General features: G+C 41.6%; 1 protein-coding gene and 1 long non-coding RNA gene across 4 annotated transcripts in view; one reads left to right on the top strand and one right to left on the bottom strand.

Annotated features, from left to right (window-relative positions):
- The first annotated feature begins 1,286 nt into the window (after positions 1 to 1,286).
- On the top strand, positions 1,287 to 9,211 carry LOC129380820 (uncharacterized). Of its 2 annotated transcripts, none has more exons than XR_008609022.1 (2): positions 1,287 to 1,365; positions 4,804 to 9,211. It is a non-coding gene; the product is annotated as an uncharacterized lncRNA (long non-coding RNA). The 2 variants fall into 2 exon arrangements; XR_008609021.1 differs by having other exon boundaries at positions 1,301 to 1,365; positions 2,179 to 9,211.
- Positions 8,996 to 27,575, bottom strand: part of p115 (General vesicular transport factor p115) — an 81,194-nt gene continuing 62,614 nt past the window's right edge. The window contains exons 17-20 of one of the 2 annotated variants that reach the window (XM_050195182.2): positions 20,220 to 20,396; positions 15,308 to 15,439; positions 14,129 to 14,143; positions 8,996 to 9,361 (exon numbers count right to left, since the gene is read on the bottom strand). In XM_050195182.2, coding sequence (XP_050051139.1) covers positions 9,266 to 9,361; positions 14,129 to 14,143; positions 15,308 to 15,439; positions 20,220 to 20,396 — 420 coding nt within the window. In that variant the 3' untranslated portion in view covers positions 8,996 to 9,265. The remainder of the gene's footprint in view (positions 9,362 to 14,128; positions 14,144 to 15,307; positions 15,440 to 20,219; positions 20,397 to 27,575) is intronic. The other variant, XM_050195184.2, reaches the window with a different exon arrangement.

Here is a 27,575-nt window from a genome sequence, read left to right as displayed (position 1 = left end):
TCAGAAATAATTACAAAATTGTCTACAAATCTGAAGACCTTCATAGTGGCTGTTTATGCAGGCTGTTCATAAGGCATCTGTCATAACTTGCTAGCAGCAGGTTGCTAAGAAATAGAGCAAGACACAAGTCAATGCACACATCTTCTTTTTTAATAAAAAAACTGACCATTGTACTCAATGAATGTGGAGTGCAAATAACAGTTACAAATTTTTAAGAAATAGCTAATGCTAATGCTGTACAAGTACCGGAAACAAATGCACACATAGCGGTCGATGCACTGGCTCAATTCTACACAAGCCAGATTGTGCAGTAATGAATAATAGAAGCTTTTCACATCAATGAAAAAACAACTCCCTTTTGGCAGACGCTTGCTCTGTAGACACTGCTTGGGGCTTTCTCATGAGGCACGAATCGTCCACATCAACTCTTTCGTTCTGTCCCATATGCGCTGATGCTCTATTTTGCTTCAACATGTGCAGACCGGCCCAAGTTAGCACTCTTTTGCTTTTAACACTATTGCATATATGTTAATTCAGAGAAACATGATGGTCTTCAGGTCTTCAGCATATGGCAATGAAATAGTAAGAAGACCTCTCCTGCATTCATGTCAAATTTTCAACCATAGTTTTGTTTTTAATTCACTCAGGCTGCATACATGGAGGCAGCACGTTTTAGAGGACTCTGTCGGCATGTTTACTGAGAGCGATTCCACACTGGCAATGCAACATGCACCGTAATCAGAGTATGACACTGCTTCTAAATCTAAAAAAAGACGAACTTTAACGTTCCCGTGTGGTATCGACTCGCGCGCATGGCACTCACCAAATGGAAGTAAATGCTGGGTAAACGAATGCGTTTTATGAGCTTTAAACTTAGCGAAGGTGCGTCTAAACCTGTACTATGAAGCAACTTCACTGATTACTCAGCTGCGTACGCAAAACCGCATTTTCTTTTTTTCCCGCGTGGGATCGGTTCTCCCTCGTATAGACACGGCCCCCTGAGGTACCAGGGGCGTCAATCTCCTGAGGACGCTGCGCATGAGTGAACTGATTTACTTTTTACATGCGACATTTGTTTTCGTCGGCAAGACAGTGTGCACATGAATAAAAAACCAGCTTGGCGTGCGCGCGTTTTCGGCCTAGGGGAATCCGCGTCCAACAACAGGGAAAGAAGGGGATCTTTGGGTCGCAACAGCAAAGGAAGGGGGTTTTCCTATGAAACCGCTACTGGGGATATTTTCTCGTTGGCAAGGACGAAATGGTCACTAGGTACCACGTCTTTATCACAGTCATCCAACATTACGAAGACTGTTCTGGCGCAGTTCATGTGTGTCTCGGGTCCAAGGGCCTTTCTCATCTGCGAAGGTCAGGAACACAGTGATGATTTTCTCATATATTCATTTTTGACGTGAATACTTGCTGTGTAGTGTTGTCTGGGTTCAGATTTAGTGTGGCATCCGCACCACAGCTTTTGCGTACGCCAGCCTACACTCTTAAACAAGTTTGCACCCTTTGGGACTTATCTTAATTGCCCCACAACGATAATCGCCATCTATCTTGCCCGTATTTACTTTATTTAAAGCTGCGAGCCCGGTAGTTCCAGGTCACGAATGGCATGCGCGTTACCACCGTGATGTAGTGTTCTCCACAAGAAAGCAGCGAGTGGAGAGTTTCGAAGAAAGGAAACTCAAATAAGGCGGATGACGATTTCCGTTGTAGCACAAGATGAGCTCCAGAGGGTGTAAGCTTTTTAATGAGTGTATGCGAAACGCAGGCTGAAGTCTGTGACTGTGTGTGGTTTGTTTTCGCGAATGAATGATCATCTTGTGGTGTATTTCCAGTAGAATGACAACACATGACTCGCTAATGGTAGTCTACACACCGTAAAATTTGGAGATGAAACATTGTAATTCTGTATTGCCCTAGCACACGCTCGAAGCGAAGCTTGCAAACTAACACTTTGCTGGCCTAGCTGGTAATCAAGGCAGCGCTAAGGTAGCACAGGAAGACGGTAAAATGATCGAAAAACGCAGCGCACTGTGTTGTTTGTCCTTTTTGTGTCGTCCTGCGCTAATGCACTGAGTGTTCAAATTCAAAGTTATTGCATTATCCCTGTATTATCTACATTATCCCTGTGTATGCATGTGCGTGTACGCATTAACTATGAAATCCATGCAGGATAAATATGTTCCAAGTGGTACATGCTGCAAAACGATCTACATTGGCGCGAACGCCAACGTAAATATCGCTGGGCACCGCAACGCCACAACCCCATGACAGCCACAACGCCACAGTCGACATCAAATGTTTTTGTCACCAAACGGAATGTGCATTTAATGCCTGTGTCACATAATTTTGCAGCAATGCATTTCTTTTGCAAGGACCTAGGGAATTTGAAAAGTATTCAAGGAAATATGAGCATTAACGAAAGTCTGGCAACACTGTAGTACACAAAAATCTGCCAACATGTCGTTTTTCTAGGGAAAAAACGGCGTTAAATTTAGGCAACTATGAAAAATCACAAAAATCTGCTAACTGTGGGTCAACATGTGTCAGTGTTCCCAGGTGAAATGTCCATAACTGCCAACATATGTATTACATTTTAAAACTAAATAACAATGTAGAGACGTCCAAGAAAATTTTTAAAGCCGATACAGTTACTTTCTACATGTGTAGAAGAAAATATCTCTTCAAAATTGTTTTTTAAATGCAAGCTGTGTAATACTTTTTACAATATTATTTTTATCAAGTACTAAATGATAATGGCAAAATGAGATATTTCTATCTGAAATATTTGCCTGCGTTTGTTGACAGACGCCATAGAGTTTTATATTATTTCTATCGTTAAGCTTTGGTTTCACTTTTGCTCCTTGTGATGAATTCGTTGTGTTGATGAAAAATAAATAAATTATGGGGTTTTACGTGCCAAACCCACTTTCTGATTATGAGGCACGCCGTAGTGGGGGCACCTGGGGTTCTGGTTGGGCGTTTTCACACGAACGCTGTGTAAGCACTGTGCACAGAAATAACGTTGTAGGTGTTCTGCGCAAATGCTAGTATTCACCAGCAGGCAACGCGCAAATGCAACGCGTTTCAAGGAGGCTGCAGGTATTTGGCGCGTTGAATGACGTACAGTAATCGGCACGGTAATGTGTGCAAGAGCATAGCAAGAGTCTTACTGCTAGGATGACCGGCCATGCCAGTGCTACAGCTACACGTTGAGTGCTACTACAGTGAGCTGCGTTAAACAGAGATACAAAAGTTTTCTGCATCATGCAGAACGAAACATTTCATTGTACATGGTAATATATGTTTTATATTGTTAGCAACGTAGAATAACAAGCGCCACTTTTCCCGCATGTGTTCGTGAGTCATTCGCACCTTTTTTGCTTACGATACCCGATAGTCTATGAAAGTAGACGATATTTGTGAGAAACTAGGAACACAAAAATAAGCTGTTGTTGTTGTTGTAGCCTGTGATGCGTGTGGCTCCTACCCACGATGGGGGATTGGCCAAGAAAATGGGTGGATTATTCGAAATTATTATGGAGCATAAAATGCTTCTGGAAATTTATCGTTTGTAGCTTTTGCGTTTTCTTTTTTTTTTTTCGCGTGGTTTAGAATTTAGATGCCGCCAGGGGCATCAATCATACCATTTCAAGAAAAAAAGAGCGTTAAAAATAGCCTTACTGGTGCCAGTGGACCATCGAAAGCTACATTTGTGTTGCATTTATTTTTTAAGGGCACAGCAAGGGGCTCGAATGACCGCAGCTAGCTGCCAGGGAACTAGGTGCTATAATTATCGGTTCGCTTAATTTAAAAGATCAAAATAGAACTCTTACCATATATATAAGACCGATGGGCTTTTAAGTTTCCAGCAAGGCAAGAGTAGCGTGCATAAGATTTAGTTGTTCGTAAACCACGAACCATTAATTCTCCAGAAACTATACGCCCTTCTCTATTTCTCACACATATAAGGTACGTTCGATTCACCTGCACCACTTGAACCAGTTCACGAGGTGCTGCACCCTGCCATTCGTTTCAGCGGTGCAGCAATCACGCCTGCAGAACCACGACGTTCGTTTCAAAAGGTGCAGAAAAGGTGCAGGGCTGGTTCATGATTTTGCTGCACCTGCTCCACTGTCGGTGCCGACTTGGTGCAGGCATACAGGTGCGAAGCAGCGACGCAGCAGACGACGCAGCACACCGGCGCGAGCACCGTAAAAAGCCCGCTTACACATGTGTGATGTGTCTACGCAACTGTAGTGTGTATTTACGCCCCAGAAACCGATCATACCTGCAGTTCAGGACCTCTCAAACTTACGCACTCCATGCACATTAGTCTGACATTGCTTAACGTCTACACCCTGTCTGCACCTTTGCATTCGTTTCGAGTGTTTCGCTGGGCCTGCACCTCCGGAATTGAGCTGCACAGTTTCTAAACTTCTCGTGAACCACCGTGAACTGGTTCACAGTGGTGCAGGCGAATCGAACAGACCCATAGTATTTTTACTTGTTCCTAACGTGAAACACACATGCACAGCCCTGTTTGTATTTCATGTTCACCAACGTTGGAAAAAAAATAATGAAAGGGCTGCTTAATGTTGGGGAATAGATCAATAACAGTACAGTAGTAAAGGAAATAGGCCCAAAGCAGTTATAATACTGCTTATCTTTAATTGCATCTTTATGCTGTTCAATTTTGTGAATCAATGCAAATGTATGTTGGATGGATAGATGGAAACTTTATTTGGTCCTGCAAGTAGTGATAATTAACCACTAAGCGGGCCGCTCCCACGTCAGGACCGGAAGGCCTGGCCTCACGGCCACGTCATGAGCCTGCTGGACAGCCCAGAATTGTTCATCCAGGTCCGGGCTGCGAAGTGCAGCCTCCCACCTGGACGCATCCTTGATCGCCGAGTCTTCAATTCTTTCGCAAGACCAGAGCATGTGTTCGAGCGTGGCTAAAGCACCACAATCTTGGCAATAAGGCTCTGTATACGTCTCCAGATAAAACATGTTCAGTCTCCGTGGGCAAGGATAAGTACCAGTCTGTAGTAAGCGTAATGCAAGTGCCTGAGCCCTGTTTAGTTTAGGATGCGGCAAACCGTAAACCCTGCGATTAAGAAGGTAATACGTCGTGATTTCATTGTATGTGGAAGGGGAGTCTCTGTTCTCGGGGAGTATGTATGTTGGAATGTTGCTTGTTATTTTTCCCGAAGTGTGATATCAATAAGTGCAGTTTGGTATGAGGGGGATGATCAGTATATTCAGCCTTAACCAGAAAAAAAAATGTATTGGCCAATTTGTCTATATTCAATGGTGCAAGAGTCGGCTTTTCCAGAAAACGTTATGTGTGGAAAAACCATGGGACCATAATCAAGTTCCTGTTTCTCCAAGGCATAGGTGAAAAGCAGATGCATAATGAAGTCTCACAAACTTTGGTTGGCAGAGGCCCTTCATACGCTCTCGTTAAACGTTGGGTTGCCAATTTTAGAATTGGCCATTTTGGTGTCGGAAATGAGAAACCCAGTGGAAGGCGTTTCAGAAAGCCACTAATGACATGATCATAGAGGACCACGATATATCAGCTAAAAGTATTGCTACATATCTGGGAGTATCGTGTGGGAGAGTTGGTGTCATTGTCCACGACGACTTGGAAATGAAAAATGTTGCACCAAAGTGGATCCTAAACTTTTGACAATCTCAGCATAAGAGGAAACATGTTAAGATATTGGTGGTGTTTTGGAACTGGCAACTGGTGACAAGACATGGATCTGCTGTTATGATCCTGAGAAAAAGGCACAGTCTAAGGAATATAGGCACAGTGGTTCCCCTGGCTGCCAAGGAAGTTTCGTGTGGCAAGGTCAGTGCAGAAGCAAATGGAAACAGTTTTTTGGGATAAGGAGTGGTTCTGCTAGTTAATTACCACCACCCAGGTGTAACCATCGATGCAAAATGTTACTGTGCTTTATGGACGAAGTTGAGGCAAAACATAAAAAATACATTGAACCTGCAAGATTTCGGAGGCAAGTGATGCTTTGAGAATCCTTTGTACTATATATAACAAATTCCTTGGATTTAAACACTTATTTTACCCTTGGAAATGTGTTCTACATCAAACAAGAAAAATTCAAGTAGCTCCAAGTAGGCTTCGCTGTCACATACCTTCTTTAAATTTTTATTTACACACGACTGACCTGGCACACTCACTGATTTGTAATATCTGTAGGGAAGACGAGACCATAAAAACTTTAATTTTTTGTCTACAATTTTTTAGTTAGGAAAGCTCACCTTAGAAAAAAATACCACTCAGCCTTCTTGGATTATATTTAACTCTTCAAAGTTTACTGTCTTTGGGTGCCTCTACACCAGAGCACAGCAACGGGAACGTTAGCACTGCCATCCAAGATTTTGTTTTAGGATCAATGAAATTTAAACTTATAATACAATAATGCAAGCCTCCTTTTCTTTCACCCAAATTGAATTCATTTTTATGATTATGGTATTTTTTGTTTTCATAAAATTATGCAGGCTCTCCGTCTCTGTCTTTTAATTCTAACTTGCCTATTATAAAATTTTGGCTTCATATGTCGTACTTTTGACCTAACCGATTCTTGGACAACCCCCCAGAGTGGGTACGTGCCAGTATTTCGCAAGGTTCAACATCTATAAAAACATTCAGGAAAGCTCTCCAAAAGTGTTGTCCTGTTACATAACATTGCCTCATCACACACTGCAGACGAAACAATAGCAAAACTGATAGAATAGTGTTTGCCTGAGCTCGTTGGTTGCACACAGCACAATTGGTTTCCAGCAGAACATTCTAACACAGGCAGAAAGAGAAAACTATACTCGCTGGACTAGCAACTGAATGTTTGTTATCGATTTCCTACACTTTTCATGGCACAAGACAGCCAATGCTTTTTTTTTTTTTTTTCTGTCATGCCGATTATCAGACTCCTTAGGTTGAAATATCGTCTTTGCACAAGTAGCCCTTTTCTTTTTCTGCTAGTAGTATTGGTGGTGTACTGATTGCTAGTCCAGCGTGTGTCATCTCTTTTTGTCCATGTCGGAACATTCTGCTGGAAACCAATTGTGCAAAACTTACCACCTCAATATTTCAAGTGATGGCCCATCCACCCTTGTCGTCCAACAGTCATCTTTTTCCTAGTCTAAAAAAATACCTAAAGGGACAGTGATTGGGGAGTGTTCTGGAGGCAACTAGTGCTGCAAATGAGTATGAGCTACACCAGCAGACAATTTTATTTGCTGTAATAAGCTGCAGAACATGTCGCTAGTGCATAGACTTCCTTGGGGAATGTGTAAATAGTGTAGCAGTTAGTTTTCTAGCTAAATGTTTTCTCTGTATAAGGCTCAGTACTTATCAGCACCCCCTCGTACATGTAGTTTTGTATTTTGCTTCCTTGTTTGTCAAGTGAAAACTGTGTCTGTACTACAATTGCTAGTTTTGCTTCACACCCCTTTTTTACTGGTTGTTAAGCAATTTAGATTTTTCTGATGACATCAACACAACAAATAAACCCAAAAATAAATTGCAGAAACAATTTATTTCAATATATTAAACAGAAAAAAAAATGTCAGCATTCACAGTAATGCTTTTGCAGGCACTCAGCACCGAAAATTGGTACCAAATAGTTGAGCTGTGAACAATCACTCTATTTAAAAATACCACTGTGTACTTAACGAATACAGGGGCTACTCATAGACATGCAGTTCTTAAGGCCGCCCCACATTCAGCGTTTTCTGCTGTTTCATCACCTGGCGTCAACGTGGAGGGAGATGCGCCCAAGAGACACCAGATCTTGCCGTCGCCGCCAGAAGCAGCTCGATGAGCACAGACCAATCAGAACTGGTCTGCGCCAGAAAAGGCCGGTAAGTATGCTGTATGTGGGGCAGCCTTTAGTAGTATCTAGCTGTATTAGTTTATGTGCAAGGACGAGCTTAGATTGTCCCAATGGTTTGGAGCAGCACAAGTGTAGTGACCAAGCAAGTTTCTCTAGGGCAGGAACAATATTTAGGTTTATTTCCTGATAAGCTGGACAGTTTGGAGGCCTTTTAGGTTTCTTAAAATGCATTTGTTAACTTCATGTTCAGTTAACAGGAAAATCGAGTGCATCCAAGTACAGGGCAACAAAGTGCAAATAGACAACTGGTAATTATCAAAAAAAAATTATGGGGTTGTACATGCCAACACCACAATTTGATTATGAGGCACGCCATAGTGAGGGGTTTCGGAATAATTTGGACCACCTGGGGTTCTTTAACATGCACCTAAATCTAAGTATGCGGGTGTTTTTGCATTTTGCCCCCATCGAAATGCGGCCACCATGGCCGGCATTCGGTCCTGCGACCTCGTGTTTAGCAGCCAAACACCACAGCCGCTAAGTGACCGCGTGGGTGGGAATCAGGGAGAGAGAGAGAGAAACAGACAGCAAATTGAGTACGAAAGGGTCTACTGTAATCTCAATAATTTACTGGATGCAGCTATTTTCTTTGTACACTTCCTCTTTAGTCGCTTGTCTTATCAGCTACTTTTGCTCCAAGAATGCCCACGTTGCTGTGATTTTAGGAGTATTTGCTGTAATGAACCGAACAATTGTTTCTTAGCTGTTCCTGAAGTTTTAGAAGCGTAGCACTTGCATGGCTGCAAAAGAAAGCTGACAGAACATAGTTGAAGCAAATGCTCCAGCACACTTGGCAATGCTGCTTCAATCATAGCGAGCACCTCAAGACACCAAGATTATACTTGATTTCTGCAATTCAAAGAGTTCAAACTAGTGCTCAGATATGTTCTGTGCTACAATAATACTCCAGCATTGTTAAAGTATGCTCGAGTTTTTTATATTCTTGAAGCTACCTTCAAATGTAGAAGTCTGCTCAAACACTGCTGTAGTTTGTTGTCACCAGCCAAACAATAATACTGTACACTTGCAAAATTTGTGTTTCTTGTACGAACAGTTTGAGACCAATGCAACATGTACAACCATTTCTTTATTCACCAAGAAGACCTTGTTGCTCGTAGCTCAGGGCCATCACCACAAGCATTTGATGCAGCAGTAGGTCAGTCTTGCGCAATGTGGAAAAAGCTAATTATAATGTGTAACTATTTCCTCGCAGTAGCCCAACCTTCCACCCTTTTCCACTGAAGAAAAAAAAACATGTAAATAAAGCAATTTTGTACAAGCAACAGCTGTTTTGTTTACAGTCTATGCAACTCTCAGTGCCATTACTGGTGCAGTAGTCACACTTCCTCATTTGGCTCGCCAACCACAACAAGGTCCTCTGTCTCGCCAAGGTCGCTGCCCAAATCGTCGTCACTTTCACCAAGATCGGGAACCTGCAAAGGTTGCACGCAAAATTGGACAAGTGCAAGAGTGCTCTGAGGATTGCTTTTGTGCATTCAGGCACAAAAAGCAAAACCTTTTTACTTACCTCAATTTCCAGATCATTATCTAAACTTAGGTGCATTAAACTTAACCCAACCTTAAACAAAAACCAGAGCATATTCTACAGTTTTTATCGCCATCACCTTTCATGTCAATTTTTCAGGTATGGCAATGTATCTAAGAAAGTAGGCTCATTATTAAGTTTGGGGGTTTTATGTGCCAAAACTATGACCTGATTATGAGGCCAACCATAGTAGGGGGGCTCTGGATTAATTCTGGCCACATGGGGTTATTTAATGTCCACACAATGCACAGTACACAAGCATTTTTTGCATTCCACCCCCATCGGAATGTGGCTGTCGTGACCATGATCGAACCAGAGAGCTCAAGCTCAGCACCATAGCCACTAGGCTACTGCAGCGGGTTTATGTTGATACGACATTCATGCTAGCTATGCTAGTAAATAAACTGCTTTGTCGCACTATGTGTTTTCTTCTACATTATTATTGTTTTAATGTGTTCATAAAAAAAGACAATATTAAGTGTTTAGAAAGGAGCATGATCACTATCAACAGCAAATCCACAAATCTACAAATTTTGGGTTATTCAGGCAAACAGATGATGCGAACTAAAGAGGCCAAGCAGGTAGGTCCCTGCGCACAGTGTGCAAAAACATGCAAAGCAGTGAGCCCTAAATAAAAACATCCTTTTGCTTTTAAGAGGCCCTGGAGCACCTTTTTTCCAATATTGAGCACAGTGAAAGGAGTGCAATGCCTTTCAAGGAATACGTAAAATTCTGCAGTGGGCTAGTTGGTTAGACATAATTAAAATTGGCAAGAGTTATTGCGCTCCGGTGTCGTGTTGTTTTCTCGCTTATGTGTTTGAAAAGAACATGATGTGAACATAGATATTAAGAATGGAATGTTTACTTCCTCAATTCACCCTCAACTCGTCCATGTTCCTCAGTGGGGTGTCACTGGTAGCAATGCTCCACATGTAGTGCATACTTTTGAAATTTTCATTTTTTTTCATCATGCCACTGCAAGCGACACCAATTGTAACATAGTGTAACAATTGTAACATAGCAAGTAACACCAATTGTAACAAATTGTCTATGCCAAATTATGGCTGCTACCAATACCGATTCAATCAGAGGTCACGCCTGGGACTCGCCCATCACTGAAAATCCCCAAGTGTATTTTGAGATGGCTATATTACAAAGCTGCCTGAGGGCAACAAAGGAACAGTGATTTGATGGATGGGATGCATTAACTACCATTTTCACCGTTTCTCAGTGGCTCTCAATATATATGAAAGGGCACACACATGTGCAAGATTGTGTGCACAGGTAATTCATGGTCAAAATGATGGGTCAGTCAGTGACTGCTGTCTATGGGCTGCTGTTGCCCCATGTCAGCTGGCTGGCAGCCAGTAGCTCTGTAAGCGGTAAGCAAGAGCCCTCCGTTTGATTAGAGGGGCAGAAGCTGTCTTTTATGTTTCACTTACGAAGTCCACACTGCATACAACTACAGAACTTGGCCAAGGTGTTCACTGCTCTGTGCTCTGTACTTGCGAAATGTTTTGCTCACCAAACTCAAGTGGTGGTTAAGGGCTCCTTTAAGGAATAATGTGCTTGCCTTTGTTAGCATGCCAAGCATAAGACAATTGTCAAGTGTGGTAGAGATGCCAAGCATGGTTTGAGAAAGGGGACTGTAATGAAGACATTTTTCTAAGCAGCACACAACTGCAAGTAAACATTTTTAAGGCATTTTATATTCATTAGCTACACTTTTACTCCACTACATTCTTAACACAGCATGATGCAAGAACTGTTTCGTCTACACCAAATGCATGTGTTAACTCTTTCCTTACCACGGGAATGAAGTGTTGCTTCTCTGTGGTTATATAAAAAAGAAATGTTTCCTTTTTCTTTTATTCAAAAAGAAATTTTTGGCCTTTGGTGAGTCTTTTTAAGTGTTCATCTTTTAAAGAGGCACTGCAGAAATAATCCATCACATACTTGCAAAGTATGGAACAAAAGCTGAATAAGGCACCAATAAAAAGAATCATTTAAGGCTTCAAGTCTTGCACCATGCCCATGCTGTAACTAGTTTAGGCAAGTCAAGCATAAAAAGAAAAATATTAGAAAAGCTGACTTTTGGTGGGCAAAGAAGCTAGCCACTATGACAATTATGGAATGTCACATGGCACCAATTACTATGACAGTACTACTATACTACTCCACATGATGTGTAGTAGTATAGTAGTACTGCGAGAATGAACTGCACTTTCAACCTCCTTGTACCAGGGCCTTCTGTTCCATTTGTTCTACATTTGTAATGCTTGATGCAATAGCCATCACATAGAAAACATGCACATACTTTCGCATGACTGGAGAACTGCTGGATGATGCATCTGGTATGTCTAACAAACAAAATTGTTCATGCACGTAAGCAATTCTGATGCAGTGAAAAAAAAAACAAAAAAAAAACAGCATTCACATCAATATCATGTTAGCACCTTCATGGGCAATGTATTTTAAAGGGCACATTGCTTAGTCCCAATGGAAATTTTAGTTGTACAAAGAGTTCCAACCTGAGAATGCTCTAGTGAAATAATTTCTAAGCACGGTTTAGTAATATCAAAGTCAAAGTAAATGTTATGAGGACTTATCATGAGGAGACAAGCTACCTTTCTCGCAGCAGAGGCTCTCTCCTACAACCAATGGCCGTGGATGGCATTACTCCCCTGCCTTCTATGCAGGAGCTAAGGACTCGCAGGACATTTACTTCACGACCTTTACTTTCTTTTCTTTTTTTCTCTCTCCCTTCTTTTCTTGCTGGGCAGCGCATTTCCAGTGGTGGTTTCCCGTGCTCTACTATCGTGAGAATCTCAGATTTTTCACATTCATGCTGGCTATTTGTAAGCTACTGGTTGTATATGTGACATGCAGACGATAGCTGTGGCATCTCTGCTGGCGGGAAGAGTGGCTCCTCCGAGAAGCAGCACACAGGCTTTCATTAGAATTTTCAGCTGCTTTCATCAAGCCATACATCAGTGTAAAGCTTTGCAGAAACAATTGTTAATGTGGGATCTATGCACATTGTTTATCTCGTGGGGGCTCTTTAAAGTTCTGCAACATCAGGCAAAGTGCCACAGATCCATCAATCTGTCATAGCACACTCCAGTGCACCTGGCACAAAATCAGCATTTCTGTTCTATGCAAAGCACTAGTTATTGCACATAATGTGCTACTTGCATTGGTTGCCACACAGTGACCGTCGCTGTGCATCTTGTCCTGCCTGATGGTGGACCTTTCACAATGTCTTATGGTGCTACTACCACATGATGAGGGAATGTAGGAGACATGGCGACGGAAATACAGGATGAAAAACAATATTTTCACTAGAACACTTGAAGTGTGTGATGACGAAAGTGCCAAAGGCTACAAAATGCTAAGTGCATGCGTGTCTATCATGCCAATGTGACTGGAGGCATAAGCCATTAGACAACTCCTGCACTAGCTTGGTTCACATGAAAATGGAAACAGAGGATGTTTGATCTTGTCTGCCTAATAGGTAACTAAGAAACCACCATGGATATTTTGTAACAAGCTTCTACACAATAAAAAACACAGCTAGTGATTATTTTTGCTCTTATGTTGCAACAGGAATTTTCTTTTGCTTTTGCCTTTTGCTCCGAGCACAGAGAAACAGTTAATTGCACACACAGTCAATAAGCAATGAACAGGCATTGGTAATGGCAACTTGCATACCATATTTAAATAGTGCGACTGTGGTTTAGTATTTGCTGTTGCAGTGGTTAATGGTTACAAATAAAAGTGTTTGTAACAAATTTTACTGCTCCTTTAACTTTGTTATAACAAGCTTAAATTGTATTGCTCCTAGCTGAAGCTTTAGTTCTTAAGGTTTCTCAATCAGCAACAAAACAATGCAACCCATAGTGACAATATACAATTCAAGCTACATATTACATGGCTACACTTGTTGAACGCCACTGATACCAATGTAACACAGCGTGTAAGGCTGTTGATTGAATTGGTTGATTTTTTATGCTTGGTAAGGAAAGAGTTGCCAGCTCCAGTTAGAAATTGTACCAGATGGATTTTTTGCAACATGCCTTACTAAGTTTAGCAAAATGTTCCTTTTAAGCGACAGCAAACACAGGGAGCAGGTACTACGAACCAGTGAAAGCACACATAGATTCATTAAGGTCTTTCACTTCACCTTACTGCAAACTGGACTATAGCACAGCCATTCCATAGGAATTCATGAGTGAAGTCTCAGGTGAGAGACTATGGCTTAACAAATACACACGACGGGTAGCAGCACTCATCAAGCCATGGTTATGACAAGGCTTTATGTTGCAGCTTTCCCACAAAAAAAAAGGGGCACAACGAACTGAAAACAGAAAAAAGGCGGCTTTGTTGCTACACCATCTTATACAAATCCTTCACAAATATGTTTGTACTACAATTATGGTGCTTTGGTAAGAGAACTGTAGTAGTACAAAGTCTGCTAAACATAAAAAGTATTGCACCACCACACTTTTGCAGAAGCATGGTAGCTTTTAAGACATTCTTTTGCTGCCACCCTCTTGTCCAAGAGAAAATAAAAGATCACTGCACCACATGCCTCCCTTCATCATGCCTTCCCTTCACCACTGTTACCATCTTGTTAAACAGGCACAACACTCACCGCATCTGGTTCTGCCTGAAAGTTTCAAAAAGCAGGAAACAAAGGGTCATTGAAAAATGAGACAGTAAATGTAGTGTGCTGTTCAGAAATCTGCAATGGTGTCCCGATTTGACAAACAGAATGAATGCAGCAACCAAGAAGTAAAATGCACAAGCATCTAAGCATTCCATGCCACTTGAGGTGCTGCTAGAAGGCAAGCTCGCATACCCAATAAAGGCAATGCTTAGAAGTGACAGTATGCCTATCCTTGGCTTAAAAATGGCGCTTAAGCGAAGATTCTGTAGCAAAGCATGTTTCGAAACAAAAGATTGCATGCCAAGGAAAACAAGCAAAAAAAGGCTAATTCTTTAACAAAAAGTCTTGGAAGTCGTGGCGTAGAGCCCAGTTACTACTAAATTTAGTAAATACTGTGTACAACTTCAAAACGAATACGCAAAAAGATTATTAAAAATGCAATTATACACCTATGACATAATGGCTATGAAATTTTACTAAAATAAAGTGGGGGAGGGTCCAAAATAACCTATTATGTCCTATCAGTTGCTCTACTTAATTTTTAAACAAAGAAAAAAATCTCAACATTTCACGAGCACCCATTTTAGTCCCTTTTCTTATTACTTTGCACAACAGAAGCTTTACTGCTGGCACATTGACATTGATAAAGAGCACATTGAACATTGACAGTGCATTCTTCAGTCGCGCAATTAGTACCTGTAAAGCCAGAAACATACACAAACCTCTCACTCCCCATTCTGTCTCTCTAAATATGCAACACAATTTGATGGAAGGTAAGAAAAAAAATGACACTATTGCAGCCACACTGAGCCAGGAAATGCTTTTTGCCATTTTTCGCGCATTGTAGCCTACACCCACCCTTAACTGTCAAGTACTTGGTGGTTCCTGTGTGTTGTTGCACCAGGCACAATATTGCTGTGTGAGTTGTTGCATAAATGTGGGGCACATAACCAAGGTTCTGCCACAGCACCAGCACCATGCCACCAACACATGACACAAGACAAAGGAAGCAGTATATTTGGCAGGGGTGAAAACAAGGAACAAACAGTTAGTTGCAACAGAGGCAGAATGCAGAAGAACGTGCAAAGCAGAAGTCTTGAAGTGAGGCTTATGCATCAAGTTCCATGTCATTATAGCAATCTATGTAGGAAGAGTCCAGTGTACCTCTACCCCAAGCTCTTTGAACTTGGATTTGAGCTTGAAGATTTTTGTGTCCTGCTCCGTGAGCATCACAAGAAGATCTTCTTGCTCTTTCCGCAGAGTCTGTAGCTCTTCCTCTGATGCCTCCTTCTCTTTCTGCAGGTCACAAATACACAAATTAATTAGATACTGTGCCCACACACCAACATACCATGGCAAAAGCTTGCACAAGTAAACATCTCTATAGACGTTTCCATTGGAATAAGATGACACCTCTCTCTGGATTGTTGCATGTGGGTACAAAGTACACATTCTGCTTCTGTCCCAATGCTTTTGAGCAGGTTCTCACATGGGCTCATAACAGTACAGAGGGCACTGTGTTGAAGAATTAATTGATGGGTTTTAATGATGCAAGGGCATCTTTGGCCAAAGAGCGCCAAGTCTATGCGTTGAAGAAGCCTAGGGAGCTCTTGTTGGAAAGGCCTATAGGCCCTTTGCCATCAAGTCAGCTTAAGCTAAAGTAAAGCTTTGGTGAAATGCTGGCTGCTTATCGCATGAGACAGCTGCACAAGTGTTCCCCACATGTAACTGCTGAGCACAAGCTTGTCATTGCTGCATTTATTCAGTGAAACCTCCACCTCAAGGATGCTGGTGAGTTCCTTCACCTCTTTCAGTGTGGTACAGCTAGGTACCTGTAGAGAGAAACCAGATACTAGAAGACACCAAACTGTATTTACCCAAGTTCTGCCTCAAAAACAGGCTACATTGTTATGGTGAAATTAGGCAGGGTTGGGAAGCTGTAATGTAACTTTTTGAAATTTCGCCAACAGTCCAATTGCAAAATTTTCTCAAATTTGTGATGATGCAGTACACATTTGTTATAAAAAAAATTATAAATTCAAACACATTTTGGTATAACAAACTCTTTAGGCTTGAAAAAATATAACAAAGGGATAAGGTTGGCCTATAGGATGCCAAATAGATCTTGTTGGACACTAAATAAAGCTTTTCTTAAAAGAGATGAAGCTACTACACACAACTGCAGCTGAGTGCAAGACGTCTAGCTACCCTCTCACTGCATCCCTACTGCTCAAAAGCTCTGGAGAGGAAAACAAACTTATGTCCACCCTTCAGAGCTCTCTAGTAAAGATGTTCCATGACATCACACTAGAGAATTCAGAAACATTTACGCACCTTGTGGGTTTGTCTTTTCTGACAAAATGCAGAAGATCGCAATAGACGCATTAAAATAACCATCATCAGCCTGCTTCATGTCCACTGCAGGCTGAAGGCCTCTCCCAGCTGTCTCCAATTAGCACTGTCTTGAATCAGCCACCTCTATCCTATATATGGTTGCAATTTTCCTAATCTTATCACATTCACATTACCTAATCCTACGCCCTCCTCAACTGCACTTCCTTTTTCTTGGCACCCATTCTCTCACTTTTAATAGAGCAAAAGTTACCTGTTCTATATGCATTACATGACCTGCCCTTCCTTTTAATATGAACCAGTACAATATCAGTTACCCATGTTTACTCTCTCATCCATACTGCTGCCTTTGTCTCTAATTTTACACCTATTATTTTCTGCTAATTTTACACCTATTATTTTCTGTTCCATTGGTCACTGAATGGTCCTTAGCTTCCACTCAAGTTTCTTTAAATTCAGGGGTTTTATGTGGCAAAACCACAATATGATTATGAGGCATGACGTAGTGGGGGACTTGGGATTAATTTTGACCACCTGGGGTTCTTTAACATGTACCAAATGCACACTACATGAGCATTTTTGCATTTCGCTCACATTGAATAACGGCTGCAACAGTCAGGATTTGATCCCGCACCCTCAGGCTTAGCAGCACAATGTCACCTTGGTGGGTTCAAGTTTGTTATCTTCTGAATTTCAGCCCCATATGTTAGCACAGGTAGAATCCACTGATTACATCATTTTCTTGTTAAAGATATCGTCAAGCTACCTTCAGTGTTTGCCGTATGTGCTCCAACTCATTTTTATTGACTGGTAAATTTCATGCAGAGTCCCCTGTCACAGTTTCACGAGGATGACTAACAATCAAACTATTGTTGCCTTGTCAGGCTACTTAACACTACCTTAGTCTTTTGCATATTAATACTGAAACTTACTCGTATACATTGCTAGTTCAAATCCACAACCCTTTGTTGCACGTCATAAACTTTACTACTGAACAGGACAATATCAATTGCAAACAGCAGGTTGTAGAGATTTACCCCATGTTCTTTATACCTAATCCTTTCCAACCTGCCACCTTGAGTGCTTGCAAGTATGCAGTAAATAGCAATGAGAAATTGAGTAGTGTTCCTGCTTCACACCCTTTTTAACTTGAGAAGGATTACAGTTGCTATGAAACCTCGGTAGATATTAAAATATTGAAGTATGCCTGCTCTATATGTTTACTATGCAATGCCTCAATGATTTTGCAATGTATGAAGGCTATCTAGGGTTGTTGGTTATGTTCCAGAGACTATTTAATTATACTTGGCTCATGAGATGCATTTGATCCGTAGTTGAATTTCCAAAGCCAGCTTGTTCTTTGGGCTGATTGAAGTGTTAATCTGATTCTATTTGGAATCACTCTAATAGATACCTCGTACAGTACTAAAAGCAAACTATGGCCCTATATTCAATCTTTCAATGTCTTCTTTCTTATGGATTCATACCCTTTTCGCATTCTTCTAAGCCTCGGTTACATTTGAAGAAATGAGACATTATACCGGGTGTTTTAGTTCAGCGTTAGCAAAACATATTTTAAATCGCCTGTGGCATGAAGCACAAATATATTTATTGAGCTGGAATACTCAGAAGAGACATACATTACTTATACTGGAAATCAATATGCATAATTGACAATGAACAAAAACTCACTAATTAGCTTTTTGACTAATTACTTTAGTGTACATACTGCAGTTCATGAATTGAAACCAGTGATTTCACAAGGCACATCCACTTGGAAAAAATTTTGAAACTAGCAACAATTTTCAGATAAGTGCAGTCAAACTTACTGTAAAGCTGCACTGCTGGTCCACTTACCTTTTTAACCTTTTTAACAAAATGCCTTTATGTGCACTAAAAGCTGATAAGTTACTGGAACACCAATGCATTTCTTTGCAAACTTCGGGAACGCATATCTCTAAAATGGTGTTATTCTCTGAATTCGTTCCAAGTGGATGCAACTTTAAAAGTCACTGGCTACAATTCATAAATTGCAATATGTGGTGCATAGTAATTGGGTTAAAAGTTAATTAGCAAAACTTGTGAATTAGCCAAATACTACCTTTCATTTCCTTTGCAAATAATGTATGCTTCTGAGAGTATAATCTAGCTCAAGAAGTAAAATTGTGCTACATGTCACGGGTGATTTAAAAAAATTCTTTTGGACTAGTCTGTTTAAATTTTCTGTTTAAAAATTTTGTTAAAGAGAACTGTTAAAGCTAAAGGAAAACACTCCATACACTAAAGAAAGATTTCAATTTTTTCAAGCACAATATCCCCGCCATAGTTTATCAGGCTGACTGTTATTCCATTTCCTGCTGCTTTTACCTTACAAAGTCCTTCTAACAGCATTCCTAGTCACAAATGGGACTTAATTATCTTCTCAGCAATTACATCTAATCGTGGCTCCATGGCTGTTTTAGATACTGTACAGTTCAGTCTAAGCTAGATCCTCTGCTGCCATTATGTATGTAGTATCATCTAAATTGCTTATCTTTCCCTGTTTATTTTTGTGTACATCCTTGTTCCCCCCCAGTCAATGCTACATGCCACTTACTTTCCACTTGTTGATCAGTTTTGACAGTTCAGACAATTCAACCTGATCTCCGGTGTTTGAGGCTTCGGGATAAAACTCTATATAATAGCGTAATTTTGGCAGTTACTAGCCACTGGTTGCAATATAAAATGAAGATTGTGTGGTACTAATTACTAAAAGCAAATGTTCTTTAAATGTACTGATCAATCTTTAAATTAATTGCTTAATCACCACATACTGCCACTACAGAACTGAAATCGATCAATGTTCAAGGCCCGTTCGCTCGAATAGGAAGCTTGAGACTACCAAAAACTTTAAAGTATTTGTCTGCAAAATCAGCAATGAAATACCATACTGTTTTCCATTTCCATCTTGCAGTGCTTGAGAAAGGCTTTGGGGAAATGACATGTGGGACACCAATGTATTTCACCACAAGGTTGGGGATGAATATCTTGCAAATGTTGCTAATCATGATTCCTGCTCAAAAACATGTCTTAATCATTGACTGGCTTCAATTCTGCAACTGCAACACGTGCAATAAGTTGCTAATTAAAAAATGAATTCACAAAACATAGTTCAAATTCTCATTGGAAATATATATATATATATATATATATATATATATATATATATATATATATATATATATAGTTCAATTTCTGATATCTGTCAATGCTATGAATTTTTGCCAACAGAAATTATAATTTTGTCTTGAATCTCATATTTCTAATACATGCAACCAATCAATACTGATTAAAACATCTGGTATAACTGTAGCACATGAAAGTAAAGTGTACTAATGGCTTCTGGTCATTATATATGATTTATGGTAGTACCGTTTCATAGCATGTTTGCACTCAAAAGTTGTTAGGTATCCCGCAACAAAAAGTTACACCTTAGCTACTTAGCACAAAGGTGAGGGTTACTGCTGAGCATTGTCAGTCCATCAAAATATTATAGGAATCATAAGCGCCACCAGATCAGTGAGCAGCAAGAGTTGTGCTGGCAATCCTGACCATAAGGTCCTACTCCAACACTAGCTTCTGGAGGAGATAAGCACACTGTAATGTCCTCATTTGTGTAAGTGACAACCAGTAACCTGCAGCTACAAATGCTCAATTGAGCAGGCTTATAAAAGGGAAGGCCCACCTTGAGAAGCTCACTAGCCTCGCGAAGTGAAGAGACCTCTGCTTCAAGAGCTGCAATTCGCTCCTTGGCAGAATCAAGCTCGGCCTTCAGCGATGGGTCAGCAACTGTTTCGGAAGATGGCGTATGGGCTGGCTCTGTGACAAATGCCTGGCTCACCTTTTGTGCCTTCAAGGTTTCCTGCAATGTTAAGTGGGAGGGGCACATCCAAGGTGAATATGAAGGAGGAGAGTGTTAACTGCATACTTGAAACAAATGCTGCAAGCAGATGAGACTGCAGAAGAAGAGGGATATCTAAAGATTAAGTCAGAGACCAAGAGTGCAGATACAGCTCTAGTTAAACGTACAGCATAAGGACTTTGAGATACACTTAGAGAATGCAAAGCAATAAGACTTACTGATAACATTTGTACAAGGGCATGAGGCATGGTTGGTAATTGGACAGGGTTTGTCCAATTACTTGTCCAAAAAAAAGGGGGGGGGGGGGGGGGCAAAAGTACAAATGGGTAATATACTGAGATAACATCGAGCACTTGAACATTAGAAAAATAATCACTGAATCTTGGTTTATCTACCTTCTCAATAAATAATATCGCATGAGATGCCATGAGATGGCTTACTTTGGGGCACCATGAGAAGCTTAAATGACTTCATATGTTAACAAGAATACTTTTTGGCTTGAAGTGAAGGCAGTAAAATCGGGTTAGGTTATGTTTTAAAGCTGCAAGCACACCACTCAATGGAGGTTCACTATCTAAGGGTAGAACTATGATAAGTGTCGGAGAAAACTATTTGTATTGCCCCGCATGCTCTGTCAAGAGGGACATAGCAATAACAATGTCATTATTATGATACATGGAGTAAGATACCATAGCTACGTAGTATGAATGAATGTGTGATGCTTAGTGGTGCAAGGGCCAGGTATGGCCAAGGAGTGCCATGCCAGTGTTAATGAGTTCGCAGTGGATAGAATTCTGTGAAGTGCTTTGACGAGGCTGTAAAGGGGCCTAAAATAGTTGCTGTAGATTGCATAAAATCTATATGTAATAAGATTATGCCAATGACTAATGACGTGTACTATGAGCATCAAAATGCGTTGCAAAAGAATGATGCAATATACAAAATATGTGAGATGCTAAAATTGGCTAGAGCACTACTGCCTCACCAGAGCCCTTGAAACACATGGGCCTAGAAGCATGTGCTATACAAAACAACTATCATAGCGGCATCCTCTAGAAAGAGGATGCGCTACGAATTTAATGGGCTTATAACGTGTAGCACAACGTCATTCAAAGCGAGGACTGCTTTGGTCTTAAAAAGCGGTTCTTCACCAAAAAACATAGCTGGATGAAGAGGGACACAATAGCAGTGTGCAAGAGGAAAATGTTTCTTCCTGTCTCTTTTGGCTTCCCGACACTCCAGGGATGTGGAGAATGGTCAGCCTGTCACCACATCTACCACAGGTTGGAGGCTCGTTACCAGTCAAGAGAAAGTTATGAGTGCCAAATGTGTGTCCTATTCTGAGTCTAGTGAATAGGACATCTCTTCTTCGCATTTTCATAGTTGGGGGCCAGAAACCTAACTTTGGCTTAGTCATGTGAAGCTTATTGCTCGTTTCAGCATCCCACAAGCGTTGCGGCTTCACAGCTTGTTTCATAGGAAAGGCTTCATGTCTGTGGCAGGAACAACAGCAGAACAAATGCCTTGCGATGGTATTGATTTGGCGATTTCGTCGGCAAGCACATTACCTTCGATTCCTCTATGGCCAGGAACCCAGCATATCACTACGTGTCTACAAGATAAATAAATGTTGCACAAGATTGAGTAAAGTTCAATAAAAACAGGATTTGTATGCTTTTGTAAAGACATTAACGCTTTTACAAGACTTAACGAGTCTGTAAATATGACTGCTTTGTCAAGGTTTAATTTCTTTATATGTTTTACCGCAGACAGCACTGCATAGGCTTCTGCAGTCAAGATACTTGTTAGAGGGTTAAGTACCGTATTTACTCGAATCTATGATGACCCCAATTCTAAGCCGACCCCTAAAGTCCGAAGCCAACAAAAAATATATACATTACCTCGAATGTAGGCCGAACAAAAAAAAGCGAGGACAGTGTTCACAAAATGCAAACAGCATTTATTGAATCTGAACGTGCAGAGCTCATTCAACGTCGTCGTCGCTGCTAGACTCGTCGCTGTGTTCCTTGTCACTGTCACCTTCAAACAGTGCACTATCTTCAGTACCGTCAAGCGCATTAGATATGCTGCACTTTTTAAAGGCGTGCACGATCAACGTACCTGGGATGTCGTCCCACGCTGCAGCTACCCAGCCCACCAGCTGCGATAGTGATGCACATTTGATGTAGCCCATTGCCTTCGCGATGACACCAGCCGCACACCGATATGGCCGACATGACACAGGTCAAAATGGCGACCTCGCTTGTGTACGGTTGGCTATTGGCACAACTAGTAGTGGCTGTGATACTGACTTTTCTAGATGGCGCTAGCTATGCACCATATTTAGCAGTTTCAATGAAAAACTGGCGCGTTTGTTAAAAATCCTCGAATCTAAGCCGACCCTAGAGCTTGGAATATGATTATTTGAAAAAAACTATCGGCCTAGATTCGAATAAATACGGTACATCAGATTTAGAAAAAGAGGGGCCAACAGCAGCGTAAGATACGCCAGCATGTGATTTTGACGTGTCTGTGTAGATTACAGAGCGGGAGTACTTCGATTAAAGTTCACGGAAATGCATAGCGATTTCGAGCTCAGGAGCGTGCTTTGTGACCTCTACAAAGGATGCATCACATTCTATCACCTGCCACTCCCAGGGCAGTAATAGCTTAGCTGGAGACATTAGGCAATGTTCAAGAATTGGGACATCCATTCCTTCGCTAAGTTCTTTCACACACAGTGAGAAAGGTAGTCTCAGAGAGGGTCTATTACGAAACAGTGTTGCACACGTCAAGTCGTTAACGGTTGTGGAAAACGGGTGTTCCTGATTAGAGTGCACTTTGAGAAAATAGGTGAAACTGATGTATGTTCTCTGAAAATGAAGTGACCATTCATCTGACTCTACATTTAGGCTTTCAACAGGGCTTGTTCTATATGTGCCAGTAGCCAGATGGATACCCAGATGGTGGACAGGATGTAGTATCTTTAGGACGCTCGGGGCAGCAGAGTGATACTCTACCATGGCACCATATTCCAATCGTGATTGAATTAGGCTCCTGTAAAGATTCAATAAACACTTTCTGTCGCTGCCCCATGTTATGTGGGATATGACTTTAAGCAAGCTCATTGTTTTTAGATATTTTGATTATATTTTATGTGTGGAATGAAAGTAAATCTGAAGTATAACACCTAGAAATTTGTGGACTTTGTTCACAGGTATTTGTTGCCCATACATTTCCACAGTGGGATCTGCAGCAAGCGATTTCTTCATGGTGAAAAGAACGCAAAAACTTTGTTGGGGTTCACTTTGAACCCGTTTTCGTCTGCCCACTTAGAAACTTTGTTCAAGAACTCTTGTACCTGTCTCTCACAGACTGTTAGGTTGCAGGATTTGAAACCTGTTTATTTGTATGTCGTCTGCGTAGATGGAATAAGAAATAGCTGGTGGTAATGATGTACGAACCGTGTTCATCTTAACCACAAAGACCGTGCAACTGAGTACGCCTCACTGGGGTACCCCTGTGTCCTGTATGAATGTACGCGACAGTGCATTACCTATTTTTACACAGAATGTATGGTTGTGTAGGTAGCTTTCTATAAAGTGTAACATATTGCCACGGATGCCCAGCGCTGCCAGGTCGCGCAGGATTCCGCAACGCCAAGTTGTATCGTGTGCCTTTTCCATATCAAGAAACACGGATAAGAAGGATTGTTTATGTACGAAGGCATGGCGAATGCTTGCTTCAATGTGCATGACATGGTCGGTTGCGGATCGTCCTTCTCTAAAACCACACTGATATGGATCAAAAATTTTGTTTGACTCAAGGAAGTGTAAAAGGCGACGGTTTATAATTTTTTCAAAAAAGTTTACAAACCCAACTTGTGAGGGCGGCTGGACGGTAATTTGTTAAAAAGAAAAGAAAATTATGGGGTTTTACGTGCCAAAACCACTTTCTGATTATGAGGCATGCCATAGTGGAAGACTCCGGAAATTTCGACCACCTGGGGATCTTTAATGTGCACCTAAATCTAAGTACACGGGTGTTTTCGCATTTCGCCTCCATCGAAATGCGGCTGCCATGGCCGCAGTAACTTGTTACTAAAGTGGGGTCTTCGCCTTTTTTCAGAATCGGAATGACAAGGTTTTCTTTCCAAGCAGCGAGGAGGTACCCCGCAGCCCATATAGCGTTGAAAAGTGCGAGTAGCGTTATTTGAGTATCACTGGGGAGGTGTTTAGTCAGGTCCAGGTGCAGTGCTGTTAAAAGGCAGGTTATGTGGTTCGTTCTGTCTGCATTTGCGGTCAATGGCCTTGCGTTCTACTACTTGTTTTATGTTTTAGGAATACCTCGGAATAATAGTTACAACTGGAAATGCGCCGAAAGTGTTCATCAAGAGCGCCAGCTTGGTCTTCCAAGCTGTTCGCTTCATCATTCATTAGGGGCAATGGATGGATTTCTCATCCCTTTGGCCTTCTGAGCCTGTCCCATACTTTAGCTTCTTGAGTATACGTATTTATGCCTGAGAGAAACCTCTGCCAATGTGCCTTCATTGCCTGTCGTCACATTCTTCTTCCCTGAAATCTAACCTGTTTAAATTCTATTAGATTTTCGGCCGTAGGACACTTACGTAGTTTGCCCCAAGCTTTATTTTGTCTCCTCCGTGCCTCTCTACAATCGTCATTCCACCAGAGGACCCGTCTTCTGAATGAAGAGCCACTTGTTTGAGGAATGAACCTTTCAGCGGTGTCAATGATAAAAGCGGTAAAGTATGAAACAGCACGATCTACACTAAAATTATCTGCAAAATCGTGTGAGAAGTAGGTGGATTCCTTAAAACATTCACAGTTAGGTGAGGCCAGTTTCCAGCGAAGGAAGTGCGGAGGGAAGTCATCTTAGTTTACTACGTTCAGTGTCACTGGGAAGTGATCATTTCCAAATGGATGTTTAATTACACCCCATTATAAATCAGGGAAGATAGAAGCGGAGCCAATCGACAGGTCTATTGACGAGTATTAATTATGATGTGGATTATAATATGTTGGTCCTTTCTTATTGAAGAGGCACGCACCAGAGGTTAAAAGAAAATTTTCTATGAGTCGACCTCTCATATCACATCGCGAGTCTCCCCACATCGTATTATGAGCGTTAAAATCTCCCACGAGTATGTAAGGCTCGGAAAGCTGATCAATGAGGTTATAAAAGGTTTTTTTTCTTTAATGATGGTTCGGGGGTATATAAATGGAACATACAGTTACCAACTTATTAAGAAGAATGGCCCAAACTGACACTGCCTTAAGGGGCGTCTGAAGGGCGACATGTCAGCAAGTTACAGACTTGTTGGCTAGTATTGCTACACCGCCAGAGGCATTAACCTCATCACGGTCTTTTCAGAAGGTAGTGTAATTTCGAAGAAAATTTACGTTCGTAGGTTTCAGATGTGTCTTTTGAATAAACAGCAACTTTGGATTATGTTTGTGTAAGAGTTCTCTAATATCGTCAAGGTTATGAAGAAGTCCTCTAACATTCCATTGTAGTACTTGGGTCTCCATTATGATAAATGTGTTTTGTGCTATGTGTTTAAGAGATGAAGATTAGCTCACGGACCCTTTCCAGGTGCCATGACGCGAGTTTTTTCTTTTTTGGAGCGATCACGAGAGCACTCCTTTGGCGCTGGCGGCGCCATCTGGCTGGTTGTTGTGTCCATTGCCTCTTGCGAGGCACTGGACACGCGCTCTTGTGAGCGCTGCATTTGATTTGAAGGCCTCGTCTCAGTAGGCGAGACCTTTGAGGCCACTGGCCCAGAGGTTAATGGTCCCTTCTGTTGGGGCGGCGGAGCAGCGCCAGCTACAGCCACCAAGGGGACGGATGGCGTCACCGCCGGCCCACTGTGTGCAGGCCAGACAGCCGCCAGAGGCCGTAGTGGCCCTGCCCCCCAACACGTCACTTCGGCAAAACTGACTTTAGGCAGGTAGCACACCCGCTTGTGTGCTTCCTTGAATGAGATGTTTTCTTTTACTTTTATTGTCACAATTTCTTTTTCTTTTTTCCATTATGGGCATGACCACGAGTACGCGGCGTGCTCCCCATCACAGTTTACACAGTGGAGAGAGTTTTCACACGATGGAGAGGATGCTCATGAGCACTGCATTTAGCACAACTTTGGTGGCCTCGGCAGTTCTGTGAACTGTGGCTAAATCGCTGGCATTTAAAACATCTCTTGGGGGTTTGGGACGTATGGTCTGACCCGGAGCTTCACATACCCTGACTCAATATTCTCAGGGAGCACACTTGAACCAAACGTAAGTATTAGATGCTTTGCTTTAATCTCTTTTCCGTTGTGCCTTAGCAGAATCTCTTAACATTGTTTACTTAATAAAGGGAAAATGAGACATCCACCCAAACATAGCTAAGTGCTACAAAGGAAACTCGTACGAGTTCCTCGAAAGAAAAGCTTCGCAGTTGAAGAAAAATTCGTCCTGGTCTGGGACTCGAACCCGGGACCACCGCCTTTCTGGGGCAGCCGCTCTACAATCTAGCTAACCAGGCGGCTAGCAGATGGCAGGCGAAGTCAAATTTATCAACAACTCAGAAGCAAAGGCACTTGTAGCACTTGTAGCATTTGTAGCACTTAGCTACGTTTGGGTTGATGTCTCATTTTCCCTTTATTGATTACTTCTCACCACCTTGCGGGTTTCCGCAGAACTATTACATCAACATTGATTACGTTTTGATCGCTCCAGCCTTCCAATAATTCAGCTTCTGTCAGCTCCATTAGGTCATCATCAGAGACAACACCACGGCTGGTTTTCATAAGTTCGGTGCGGGGATATTGTCACTGGGATTTCCCCGAATGTAACTAGTTTCGGAAGCCTTTCATGCTGTTTCGCATTGCAAAGTTCGAAAAGGAGATCTCCACTAGCCATCTTTGATGCCTTGTAGCCTGCGCCAAGTGCTTCGGTGAGACATTTCGACATTAGGAAAGGTGAAATCATTCTCATAGTCTTTTCAGGTTTTCAGAATGGATGACGTGGAATCGGGAGAAGCTTTGTAATCTGTTGCCAAAAAATTTGAGAACATCCTCGGTGCGCCCTCGTTTCTGAGGGCGGTCAGGAAGAGAGGCGAAGGAGCTAGCAATTAGTATCATGGAGTTATGGGCAGTGGTGCCAGCCATCCGCCATG

Source organism: Dermacentor andersoni, chromosome 1 (genome assembly GCF_023375885.2).
Source record: "Dermacentor andersoni chromosome 1, qqDerAnde1_hic_scaffold, whole genome shotgun sequence".
Lineage (NCBI taxonomy): Eukaryota > Metazoa > Arthropoda > Arachnida > Ixodida > Ixodidae > Dermacentor > Dermacentor andersoni.
Note: the sequence above shows the minus strand (reverse complement) of the source record. Positions and strands in the feature narration are given on the sequence as shown.